The sequence below is a fragment of the Drosophila sulfurigaster genome, chromosome 2R (assembly GCF_023558435.1).
Source record: "Drosophila sulfurigaster albostrigata strain 15112-1811.04 chromosome 2R, ASM2355843v2, whole genome shotgun sequence".
In the NCBI taxonomy this organism is placed as follows: domain Eukaryota; kingdom Metazoa; phylum Arthropoda; class Insecta; order Diptera; family Drosophilidae; genus Drosophila; species Drosophila sulfurigaster.
This window is the reverse complement of record NC_084882.1, coordinates 34255381-34268802: the sequence shown is the minus strand read 5'-3', so window position 1 is coordinate 34268802 and position 13422 is coordinate 34255381. Positions and strand designations below refer to the sequence as shown.

Sequence of the window (13422 nt, the reverse complement as noted above, 5' to 3'; positions counted from 1 at the left end):
CTTGCGTCGCCTGATCTCAATGTTGCTCTTGGAGCGACAAATGTCGCTGCACTTCTCGTGCTTGTTCTCCCCACAACTGTTGGTGCGTCGTCGCAGCTGGCGACGCTTGTGACGTCGGCAAATGTGCTGCAATCGCTGCTCCTTGCGATACGATTGCTCCGTGCAGCTGCAATCATCTCCCTCGCCCTCCTCTTCAGCCTGCTCTGCGTTACCATCGGAGTCTGTGCGCTTGAGATAAACAACGTACTTCTTGGAGCTGCGTAGATCGTGGACTTCTTCCTTCTCCACGTACTTCAAGGGACGCACAGGATCAGCTGCAGCTCCCTCATGAAATGGATTGCCACGTCGTGCAGCCAAACGCAATTTGCTCGACGGCTGTCCGCCATGCGATTGCAGAAACTTGGCCGTGGAGCGATGACCACGCTGCAAAGCACAATCCAAAGGAGTCAAAACAATGCCACGCGAATTCCTGTACAAAGCATTCACATCGCCGCCATAATCAAGCAAAAGTTTGCACATGTCTGTGTAATCGTTGGCCGCCGAAATGTGCAGCAAACTGCGTCCATCGTTGCTGGTGGTGTTCACCTGCTTGGGTCGCTGCACCAGCAGCCACTCGAGCAACTCGCGACGCCCTGAGGCAGCTGCCTCATGCAGCGGAAGATCTCCTTTGGCATTGCGCAGCCACAAATTCGCACCACGTTCTTTAAGTAGCTTCAGCGTCTCAAATTGTCCCTTCGAGCAACCGCAATGCGCTGGCGTGCGTCCTTTTCGATCCTGTCGATTAGGATCCGCCTCCAAGTCGAGGAGACGCGCTGTGGCATCCGCATGACCTAAGGTAACAGCATAATGCAAAGCTGTGCAGCCATTGGAGTCAATGAGATCTGTAGGAGCGCCGCACAAACTGATCAGCGTGTCAATGCACTCGGTGTGGCCACGAGAAGCAGCGCAATGCAAAGCAGTTAAGCCATCTCTGTGAAGTATAAAGAAAGGAGTTAAATAAGGAAGCAAGTGATTAACTTCTGTGCCACCCACTTATCGCAACTCTCCACACGAGCTCCTGCTTTCACCAGCGCAATGACCGCCTTGGCTGAGCCAGCGGAGGCAGCCCAGAGGAGCGGCTGTCGCCCATCTTTGTCCTGGACATCGACACTGGTCTGTGGATGGGACAAGAGTATGCCAAGAATTTCGAGCGCCAGCTTGCTGGAATTGGAGTTCGACTGCAGTTTGCTGTCGTAGCTGACGCCGCACATTTGTGCCGCATAGTGAAGCGGCGTGCCGCCATTCACATCGGGCTTGGCCACACTGGCACCAGCTGCCAGCACAGCCCGCAATGCCTCAATTTCGCCACACACTACACAGAAAGAGAGAGATAGAGTGAGAGAGTTATTTGAGTAAAGAGTTGAACTCTTTTCAGCTGTATTTTACCCGTTGCCCAGTGCACCACGGAGTGACCTTCATTGTCCACCGCATTCACATCGGCTTTGTTCGCTAGCAGCAAATTGACCATCGCCAAGTTGCCCTGAATAACAGCCAAGTGAAGCGGCGTGAAGCCATCCTCATCGGCCGACTCGAGCAGCTCGGGAGCTGCTATCGCAATGCTTGCCGCCGCCACGAGGTCGCGCGTCTGCTCCAAGTCCTGCGCCGCACAATAATGCAGCGCGTTGCGGTTGCTACGGTCACGTTGCCGCAGCAATTGGGGCTGCAAAAAACGAAAAAAAATACAGAGAAATGGGAATGAAATAGTAGGAAAATACTAAATGGAAATGCAAGTGGATATAGATAGAGAAATGTGAAAGGAATGCACTTTATTGAGAGATCCCAGTTTCCACACGCTTATGACAGAGTTATGCTTATGCCATCCATTTAAAGTTTAGTGCTTTTATGCATTAATATTTGTTGTCCTGGTTTACCAAATATGTTCGAGTCACTTTTGAAATTCCAATTATTTCATTTAGAAATGAAATTGCCTTTTAAAATTCCCATATATTTTTAATTATATTCATTTATAAATGGTTTGAAATTAAAATACTGTTGATCGCATGCAAAATATGCTGTCAGAATTATTTGCAAATATTCATCAAACACAAATATATTGATTATTATTTGACCAAGTGTGATGCGAATGAATAAATAGTTTGTGTCAGAAATACGGTCATATCATTGGCAGATTTATTATAAAATCAAATGAAGCCAATTGACCATTTACTGTGGAAACATAAAATTATTTTAACTTTGCCAAATACTTTGGTTACGAATTGTATTATGGTAGGTAGGTAGAGGTCTTGCTTTGGCTGACAACATGGAATATTTTGAATGGTATGGTATATTTTGAATGTAGTACGAGTATCAATATACCAAATGTAGCTTTTAGTATCTGGTATATTTTGTACTCTATGGTATTCAAAATATACCATGAATGCAGTTCTATATTAATATACCAAATATAGCTTTTGGTATCTGGTATATTTTGCACGCCACGGTATATTTTGAATGTAGTACATAGTTATCAATATACCAAATATAGCTTTTAGTAGTAGTATTTAGTATATAGATATACCAAATATTGCTAGTATATTTCAGTATTTTTGAGATATAATATATATTGCTTTGACTGACAACTTGCTCTCTATGATATATTTTTAATGTAGATATATACCATATTAATATACCAAATATAACTTTTAGTATCTGGTATATTTTGCACGCCATGGTATATTTTGAATGTAGTACCATATCAATATACCAAATATAGCCTTTAGTATATTTTAGTATTTTATGGTATACTATTTCGGTATATTTTGGTATATTTTAAGTATAGTATATCAATATATGAAATAAATTATGTAGTATATTTTTGTATTTGCGGTATATTATGTTGGTATATTTTAAGTACCGCAATACCACAGTGTTTGAAAGAATATATCGATATACCACATATATCCTAAAGTATATTTCAGTATTTTTTTGGTATATTAATTTGGTATATTTTAAGAACTCTAATAATAATTTACAATAAGTTACCGAAAATGTGTTGTTAAGGCTTAACTTACTATTGAAATTGGCAAATAAATTATATCTAATAAAACTATAAAGCACAATAAACAATACAACGCTGCCGGCGTTCGGTAATCTGTCAGCTTAAACAAACTTCAAACGCGCTGTAATCGATCACGCGTTTTCCAATGCGCGCCTCAAAGTATGCAATAATAATTCAATGCATGCGCTGGCGGCTAAAGAGACGACAAGCAGCAACAGCAACAACAACGAACAGCGAACAGCATCCACAACAAGGACAGACGTAATGCAAAATGCGAAACGATTAATAAACTAATTAAAACGTCATTTGCATTTTACAGCGAAACTGTTTAATAAATTGTGGGATTATTAATTGCGTATGTGTTGCTCCCCCCCGCTGCTGCCAACGCTGCGTCTCCCGCTGTCACTCTCTCACTGACCCTTTCAGGCAACAGCAACAGCAACAGCAAATGTGAATCGAAATCGTGCTCGTTGGAAGACATACTTTAATTACACTCAAATGTTTTTCTTGTATTTATTTGGCTTGTGTTGTTTTTTCCACATTTATTTCTCGGTTTCTCGTTTTTAATTTTTTTTTAATTAATTTATGTTAATATTTATTCAAATGTGCGATGTATGCATTGCCTTAACCAGTTGATGTTGTCAATGTTGTTGTTTTCGGTATGGAGAAAGCAGCGTAGCGTATGTAATTAAATAATTTATATTTCACAAAATTCACAACAACACTGATGACGAGAAGGAGTTTCGAGTGCAACATGTTAAATAGCAGCTTAACAATTAATAATTGAACATATTTTCGCGTTAATCACGTGAAAATTGTGATAGGTATAAATAATTGAAAATTACTTTTCATTTGCGGCCCGCCTGCGGCCGTTGCTTGTTAGTAACTAAAGCAACAATGGCCACAACGCCGCAACGGGCCAGCAACGACAACGACAACAAAAACAAACATAAACAAACGGCGTTTTTTTTGGCGTCTCTTTGGAAAGTGCAAGTGCCGCATTTGACGTTTGCCGGTTGCGATTGGCAACGCGCCTTCGCTGGCAACGTGGTGAATTTTCGCCACTATCGAGGTGTGTATTATAAACAGCCCCTTTCTCCCCTTTCCCTCCCTTCTTCTTCTACCAGATTCACATGGGCCATTTTGGCGCGCAGCACAACATCAAACTCCAGCGTGTTGGCGAACATCTTAACGAGCCCGTTGCAAAAGCGTTTTGCCGCGTTCGCCGTTCGCCGTTTTGCGCGTGTCAAAACATGTCAAGTGCTGAAAAAATACTGTCGCCACCATCGAGGAACTATGCTAAAACTTTACGCTGCCTGCAAAGTTCGCAATGCGACGACGACAACAACAACAACAACAACAACGAAGACTACTAAGACGATGAGTGTGGCACGCAAACCCAAAAATGTTATACCAAAAATGTTTGCCAAATTGTCGGAATCAGAGCCATTTTATACGTGCAGCAGGACGATATTGGGTCTAAGGCCATGCTTCGATGACGCTGACGAAACCCAGTTCCACTTTCACTCCACAGCTGAAGGATACGAAAAGAAAGAGAGAGAGAGAGAGAGAGTACACTCGTAATTCAAGCATATCAAAAAGTTATCTATGACAAGGAATGCTTCAGTTTTGCCAAGAAACATGGCAATTGAAGGTAATGTTGAAGACTGTTTGAATGGGTTTAGTACTTGGTAAAAATATTAATGAATTGCTGGCAACGATAGTGCATAAAAGTCATATGGAGTAGTACAACATAACTTCAAATCAGGGTTATGAAAAGGATGAATATTAATGTCAAAGAAAGCCTTTACTTTAGTTGTTCAACATGAAGTTGGAACAAAAGAGTTTATATAATTCTAAACATGTAGTTTGACACTTATTGCAATGTTTTTTTTAAAATAGCAGTTTCTATAATGTAACATATTCTATCTGTATTCAGAATTTAATGTAACTACTATTGATACAGAATACTCATTATAAAATGGAAAATAAAGTGTTGAAAGTAGCAAACATAAAACACTTATTTACCTTAAATTTTACATAATTCTTCATAAAGAAGCCATAAATAAAACGCTTTGTAAATAAAGCTACTACTCGGAATAAAAGTGCATTGTCTAGTCGCCTTTCTCCACACTTCACACACACACAATCTTCGTAGCACACATTTGTGAAACCAAAGAAGTTTCGGTCTGTCGGTCTGTTTGGGTTGCTATCTTGGCAGTCAGGCAGAATGATTGAATGTGTTGCTTTTCTAACCAACATTCAATTTTTAGAAAACATTTTAAGCACGTCGCTCTCTATTTTTATCAGGCGCAAAGCAATCGCGTGACTGTCAGCTGGCCAAAAAACCAGCAAGAAGAGTAAGAGTAAGGAAAACAATGTGGCAAAGCGTTGAAACTATGAAAGTGTGTGTGTGTACCTTGTTGGCAGGCGGCAGTAGCAAATGCCAAAGTCGTTGTAGTTCAATTTATTGCACATTAAACCGAGTCAACTAATAGTTCGATAGCAGCCAAAAGAACTAAGACACAACTTTTGCACACAAAAGAAAAACAAAAGAATTGGCCGCCAAACTTTAAGCAAAACTATCAGAAAATTTGCGTGTTTTGCCAGAAACAACAGCACTTTGAATTGAAGTTATGAATATTAAACACAACATTGGTTAAGCTTTAACTATCAAAGTGAAACTACCAAAGAGGCAATTTTAAAAAGTGCTAATGATTGCTTTTATTCAGGGACAATAAATCACGATATATGGAGCACAAATCACTTCATTAGTATTGATGTTTTGAATATTAAACACAACATTGGTTAAGCTTTAACTATCAAAGTGAAACTACTAGAAAAGGAATTTTAAAAAATGCTATTGATTGCTTTAATTCAGAGACAATAAATCACGACTTCAGTGTTTCCTTATTAGTATATCAATAACCTCGTTGAATTGTTAATCAAGAAGTTTTCGCACTTATCGATGCGGTTTTTTGGGGATTTATTGTTTCGATAATATTGTTGTTGATGGAATCAAAATTGTTTTCTTGCCTTCGTTTGTTTGTTTTGGTTGAAATTTGCATTGCGTTCTTTTTGTTTACAAAGAGTGTTTCTTGGCTGCGCCTTTTGCAGTGTTTATCCTGGCCATATCTCGAGACATTCTCTGTTTCTTATAGCGAACCTACGCTGTCATTCGGATTATGAATAATTCAAATAAACTCAAATGATACCTAAAAACTTTGAGCAGCCTTCTCCCTCTTTTTTCTCTTGGTAACAAGCAACAAGCCAGGGGTCACAAGCTGTGAGCTGGGAGAGTGAGAAGCGGAGAAGTGACAGGGACTTAACGCAGCATCAAATAAAGTTCTACTCTTGTTGCTGTTGCTGTTGCTTTTGCCTTTGTTATTCTTACGTTGATGGTTGGTGTGATTGTTGCCGCTCCCCACCATTACTATCCCTCTCTCCACCACTCATTCCATGGCTGCCGCAACTGCTGTCGGTGTCATGCGAATTTGCATTTAACTTTCTACGTTTGCCCAACACAAAATGAAATGCGATAATCAAATACGTCCAACAACAATGCGCTCCAATAACAGCACCAGCTGCTTCCCTCTCTCTTTCCCCTCCTGTGCTGTGTGCATAAACCGAGCTAAGATAAAACTTCGGCATTGCCAGTTGGCATTGAGCGTCGAGTCTAGAGCACGTCAGAACATCCCAATGCCAACTCCCTGGCCATGGCTATTGCTGTTGCTGTTGCTGTTCCTGTTTATGCCATTTTAATAGTTTTCAAAACAAATAAAACATGCCCAAGCCACATAAAAGTGAAGCCACAAAGCCAACAATAACATCAACAGCAACAGCTACGACTTCAATGGCGCCAGGTTAAAAAGGTCCTTACACATTTTTTCTCTTCTTTTTCTTGCTTGTTTCCTGCAAAACTCCTTTAGTCAACGAAAATTTGTTGAGGCTTTGCCTGTGCTTAATTCATCAGCATTTTTATTATCTTATAGAAATTATGACTGCCATAAACAAGTCTACTTAGATTATTAGATTTTCCTATATTTCAGGAAAGAACTTTAGCATGTTCTAAGATCTCAAAAATAGCTCTAAAGCTTTAAATATTCATATTGAAATCAGCATTTTCAAATATCAAAAGTTCACTTTAACAATAACTTGACTGCATTAAATGGCATTTGCCTTAAAAAAGCTTGAATCTATAAATAAATCCGATACACCAGGTCGTATACATATTTTGCACAAATATAACTTCCTCTCTGGAATTTCTTATGCCCGTGAGAATACATAAACAATAAGAAAAAGTTCTAACAGAGTGTGCTTGCTATGTATTAATTCTGAGTTATTTATATACTTTAAGTTACATTTGTATTTTTCTTATATGATTATAGGAATAAAATTCCACACTTTACAAATTATTTTTACAAATCTATAAAGCTTTTGTAAATATATATAATATAACATCTAAAAGTTAAATACAATTAAACTCATAAAACCCTTTATTTCTTCAGTACATTAAATATGAAGTTTTACCTTTTTTCTTAAGCTTAAATTGATATAAATTTCTTTACTCCAACTTAATATTCATTTCTGAAGCACTTCAATGGGGTATAATTCAGTTGGCCTGTCCCCATTTATTAGCGACCTCATCGACTGGGTCAGGGTGCTTCTGTATCGCCGCGACGTTCACCTGATTAACCGAGAGAATTTTGCTGAGGGGCGCCATTAAAAAATACTCGCCAAAGATTTATGGGGCGCCTAACAACAATCAGTTGCAACAAAGAAACGACGTTGGTTGGCCATAAAGCAGAACACACACACACATAAACTTATAAGTATTTTTTAGGTCTTTATATTTGGTTTCGGTTTCTGTTTCTGTTTCGTTTGGTTTGTGGCTTAAGCGTAAAGCTAAAGACGGCAGCTCGAGTGATTTTAAGCCTTTCCGGGCGGACTAAAAACGACAAGAACTAAACTTAAAAGTTTGCTTTCGGCCAATGTTTCGGGCTGTAGCTGAGAGAAACTACGTCGAATGGCATTTGCATAACTCAAACGTTTGCACTTCCGTGGCGACTGTTCGCTGAATGTGGCCCCAACCGCATCTCGAGAGAAACTCTACTCAGTGTGTGTGTGTGAGTGTGTATGTGTGTGTTGCCCATGGCTTATTATTCATATATCGTAATCCATTAGCATAACAATGGAAATGGAGATGTCCAGAAGTCGCAGCAGCAGCAGCAGCAGCAAACGTAGCCACAGCTGAATGCTGGCCACAGAAAAGACATAGGCCTTTTGAATTTTATATATGGATATGACGCATACGACATGGTGTACCCATAGATTTTATTGTTTACACGCAGGAAGTGCGTACACATATAAATAAAGCATAAATAATAATGAAAGAAGACACACACAGTCGCAGGCGCACAGTTACATGATAATGCATAAAAAATAAAATACATGCATGGTCTGAAAGCCATGAAAGGGCACAAATGGCAACTGGCATGCGGGCAATGGGTGGGGGATGGCGGATGGGGGATGGGTGTGGGGCAGAGGTCTGAACTCTGAGACAGTAGACAAGAGAACATGAACCGAGAATTCGACTTAACGCTTCGTTGGGCATCACATCCGCCATAATTATGTGTGACGCGACAGCAGAATGGCACATTAAAAGGCCAAGCAACACACACAGAGAAACCGAGAGAAAAAGAGAGAGAGAAAGGGGAGACTTTTCGCTCAGGAAGACCACATCGTATTTTCCTGTAGGAAAGACACCGAAAAACCAAAGCAAAATCCCAACCACAAAACGCAGCCAGAGACAAGCCGGAAGCTCTTTTGCGGGCGCCTTAAGGTCGCCATTGGCCCGTGTGGACTGCTTAAGATGTCAAGTGACCAGCAGCCAGGCAGCAGCTGAAGCAGAAGCCGAGGCAGTAGTGAGCCCACTCAATGGCAAATTTATGCGCACAATGTGTAATTCATATGTTAATCGCATTCAGCGCAAGCCACAGCAAAGGCAGAAGAGCGAAGAAGAAGAAGCCTTCGAGGCAAAAGCAGCTACTTTCAGGCGGCGGGCTTTTAATTAATGCAAGCGACTAAATGCGCAGGTAGCTCCAACTGAAGCTGTAGTTGAGGCACAACAATGTTGACGACGTCGATTTAAGCCATCTTTTGGTTGGTTGGTGGGCGTGGTTGTCGTTGTCGTCGTCATCGTCTCAAGCAGCGAGTATAATTTACATGCTTAGCAGACAATGTGCACAGGCAGCCAGCCAGACCTCAGACTCAGCTTAGCTGCTCGAGATGGAAGAGGAGACAGCTCTTTAACTGTTGTTGCAGCACCTTTTATACTTCTAATTAGTGCCACGTTGCTAGCTGCAACAACAATGGCTGCATGTTGCATGCATTGCAGCAACTGCCGCCAGCCTTTGTTGTGGCTGCTGTTGTCTCAGTCAGAGTGCTAGATTTCAGTTTGAGCTTCCCCACAATCCCTTCTTCATCGCATCCTCCAGCCAGCAGCCAGGCAGCCAGCAGGAAGCGATTCGCTGCGCAGCATTCTTAAGTAGTTTTGGCAATTATTTACAGCTACTTTGCTAGAAGCAACGCTGCCTCCGACCCGTAGACTTAAGGTTTGCCGCACGGATTATTATTATTATGCCGTACTCAGAGCTCGGAGTGTATGTGTGTGTGTGTGTGTGTGCTTTTGCTCCGCGCTCTACTGCCTTCAAACGAAACTCTTATTCCCATCCTCTCTCACTCTCTCAATCTCTCTCGCTCAATGTCGTGTTCTGTGCTCAACTTTTGCATAGTTTTTATGCCATGCAACGGATTAACAACAACGGCAAACTTTCATTTTGATCTACAAACTTTGTCGGCGTTTTACTCCCGGTTTGTTCAATCTCAGGTGGTAAACAGTTTACCACTAAATATGAACAGCAATTTTGCTGTTGCTGTTGCTGTTGCCTCTTCGATGCTTTAATAGCTCATAAATTACCATAAACAGTTTCTAATAGTCTTCCTCTATATATACGAAGCAAAGCGATTCAAATTGCTGCAACAAAAAAATTGCATTCGATCACGATATTCACATTGATGCAGTGTTCAACAAAATTGCATGCCAAAGATTGCTTCAAAGAGCTTTAAGTTGGGCACTTTGATTGGAAATTTTTGTATACGAAAATAAAAAGTGAGCAAAATGGAAAATGTGAATTAAGCAGAGTTTTAATTTCGATGCATTCAAAGGCAGCTTATCATAATGTTTTATATATATTTTAATATATACTAAAACAAGTAAAAAAGCTAAAGTCGAGAGTGCTCGACTATGAGATACCCACTACTCATTTTAAGTAAAAGCAAAACTGTTCAGTATTAATATCACAGTATACCAAATTAATACTGCAAATATACTAAAATTTACCAAAGGCTATTATTGGAATATTTTTAGTATATAGGAATATATTAAGAGTAGAGTAGAAAATATATCAGATTTGATTTTGTATTTGGTATTCAAAGACAACTTATGTTATTAAATATTTGTAATATGAACTAAAGTATCCGCCACTCATTTTAAATAACAACAAAACTGTGCGGTATTAACTTTAACAAAATACAAATATATACCTAAGTATATAATTGTTATATTGATATATGCAGTCCGTCATAAAAATATACCATCGAGTACAAAATACATATGATTTGGTTTTGCATTTGGTTGCATTCGAAGACAGCTTATGGTATAATAATATACTGTTTTTAAATATTTTTAATATGTAAAACAAAGCACTGCGGTACTAATAGTAAAATGTACCAAAATACAAATATATACCTAAGTATATAATTGGTATATTGATATATGCAGTACTTTATTAAAAATATACCATGAAGTACAAAATATATCAAATTTGGTTTTGCATTTAGTGGCATTCAAAGGTAGCTCATGGTATAATAATATACTGTTATAGTACATTACATTACTATTTTTAAATATTTTTAATATATACTTAAAAAACTGTGACTGCTGTTTTACTATCTTTTACTACACATCAGTAAAAACAATAGTTAAATCCAACTTCGTTAGAACCAATAAAAAAGGTTTCATTGAGTAACTTTGGCAACCTTCAATCCCATTATTTCACTTATTACAGTATTTGCTAGCATTAATGTTTAATGCGAATTGAAATTGCAACTCAGAGATGGCAAAAACACGTGCTAAAATTCGTTCCTCCCACACTGATTACTCTTCGAGAGTGTATGAAATGTGTCTCATGAATACTTCAGAATGACGCAGCTGACGCATAAGGTAAGCTAAAGAATTGGCTGATCTGGATCTGGTGCTGGTTCTGGTTGATGCTGTGAGTTTTTGTTGGCCAGTGAAGTGTCGTCTGCATAATTCATTGGCCAAGTTGTAAGTCAAGGCTCAAGTTTTCTCTAAATCAAATTAAGTTTACAAAATATTTTACAAACTTTGCTCTAGCTGAGCTCAATTAAAAATTATGCTTGCCCCGCTCTCGGCGTCTCTCGGACCCAAAAGTAATTTCCGCAACAAAAACTTTCTGGCCAACAAACTGTGAGCAATGCTCAGAGAGAGGGAGGAAGTTAAGGGGCCAGCAGCTGGCCCTTAGCAGGACTAGGTACCAGAAGAGCCAGAACTCAAACAGTGCGGCGATGCGCATTAAAATTAGTAACAAGGACTGCTCATTTGTGTCAACTTTTCATGTCATTATGCACTTTGAGCAAATATTGTTATTGTTGCCACAGTTGTTGGTAAGTAGAAGTTTTGCCTTTGCCTTCGTACATACTCGTATGTGATTAGCCCAAGACCCAAGCGCTTCCTTGATCAAAAATTGTTGCAACAGCAGCCAGGCAAATTCATACACGGATATCCTTTATATTGTATGGCAGATAGTCAGCTACAAGTTGGAACTGCAATTGCAACTAGAACTGCGAACTGCAACTGGAACTCTCTGACCGCTGCTGCGGAAGTCATTCCGCACAAGCCAAACAACAGTTGACAACAAGATGTGGGAGAAGAGGTGGAGAAGGGAGAAGAGAGGAAGAGGGAGACTCACCGCCGTGGCAAGACAAATTTCTACGATTTCAGTAATTAATTTGCCATTTCAAAGTTAGCCAAAGAGAGAAGAGAGAGAGGCGACAGTTATCCTTTGGTTACACAGCTGCCCATCATCTGCTTGTCCAACTGCTGTTGATGTTGCTGTTGCTTGTTGGTTTCTAATTAATTGGCCAGCCGGACTAGCTAAATACGAGTAAAGCCAACCACATATGGATGGACGCATGGACGTTGCATATGAGATGTGCCATGAAAACTTTTGCCGACTCTCTCTCTGTGTGTGTGTGTTGGTGTGTGGTTTTTTGCTCAATTAGCCGCTGCTCATTTGGGCCAACTTTCTGCTATATATTGGTTCGAACGTATTAGTTTTTTGTTTGCTGCCTCGACTGCCGCTGCTGCTGTTGATGATGACTCAAAAGCTCACACTCGGCAGCCATTCATTAAACTCATTGACGCTGACTTTTATTTGGCATTTGTTGGCCCCCCATTAAGTTCGAGGTAATTAATTACAGTTCAACATGCAAAACTGTCAAAATGCGGCTATAAATTTAGAATTGAGGTAAGCGTAATGATGGCCAAAAATGGTCGATGGTCGATGAATTCAAATGGCAGCCCAGTTGCCCAGTTGCTGCCTAATCTATTTTCAATTAAAGCCAGAGCCTCGACCAGGTTTATGAAGTCATCTCACATTGCGAATGCGAAGCCTTTCGCTTCGCTTTGGACCATTGGCTTTTTGGGAGCAGTAATTACAAGAAATTCGCCAATGACTGGCAATTAAATTGAACATAAAACAGAAAGCAGAGAGTACAAAATGAGGGAATTGGCATTGGCATTGGCCATGGCAATGGAACTCGAAATTGGATTCATCCTTATTTCATCGTAAATTGCTTTGGCAGCTTTTCAGTCAAAAGCGTTTTCTTCTTGTCAATATCGCGCCAATTTGGGTTTTACCTTTTGGCAAACACGAAGACCAGATGCAGCGATTAATTAAGAATTCAAGTGACTGCAACTAAAGTTAAATAGATATTGTGAAATACTTAATTTGAATGTCCGAGACAGGGGAATTTCAAAACGAATAAACGAACAAACGAATAAAGCATTGAACAAGCTGAAGCGTTACAATCAAAATGGGTAAAAAGGGGAAATGCTGATGGTGATGGTGATGGGGAATAGAAATGGAAATGGAAATGGCAATGAATAAATGAGTGCCAAAAGCGAGTGCAGTTGAATGCAGTCAACGCGAAGCGAATTCGTCTCCGGCTCCAACGTGAAACTAAAACGGAAACTGGGTGAATGCAAACTTTTCGACGTCATTTTTAATGAAATTTCAACA

The 13422-nt window shown here is 39.8% G+C and overlaps 1 protein-coding gene across 1 annotated transcript in view; it reads right to left on the bottom strand.

Moving 5' to 3' along the window:
- The window catches only part of LOC133838052 (inversin-A), a 33240-nt gene that overhangs the window by 13040 nt on the left and 6778 nt on the right, over positions 1–13422 (bottom strand). Inside the window, 3 exon segments of the mRNA XM_062269002.1 lie at positions 3–970; positions 1033–1351; positions 1426–1699. Of these exon segments, the coding sequence (XP_062124986.1) occupies positions 3–970; positions 1033–1351; positions 1426–1699 (1561 nt within the window).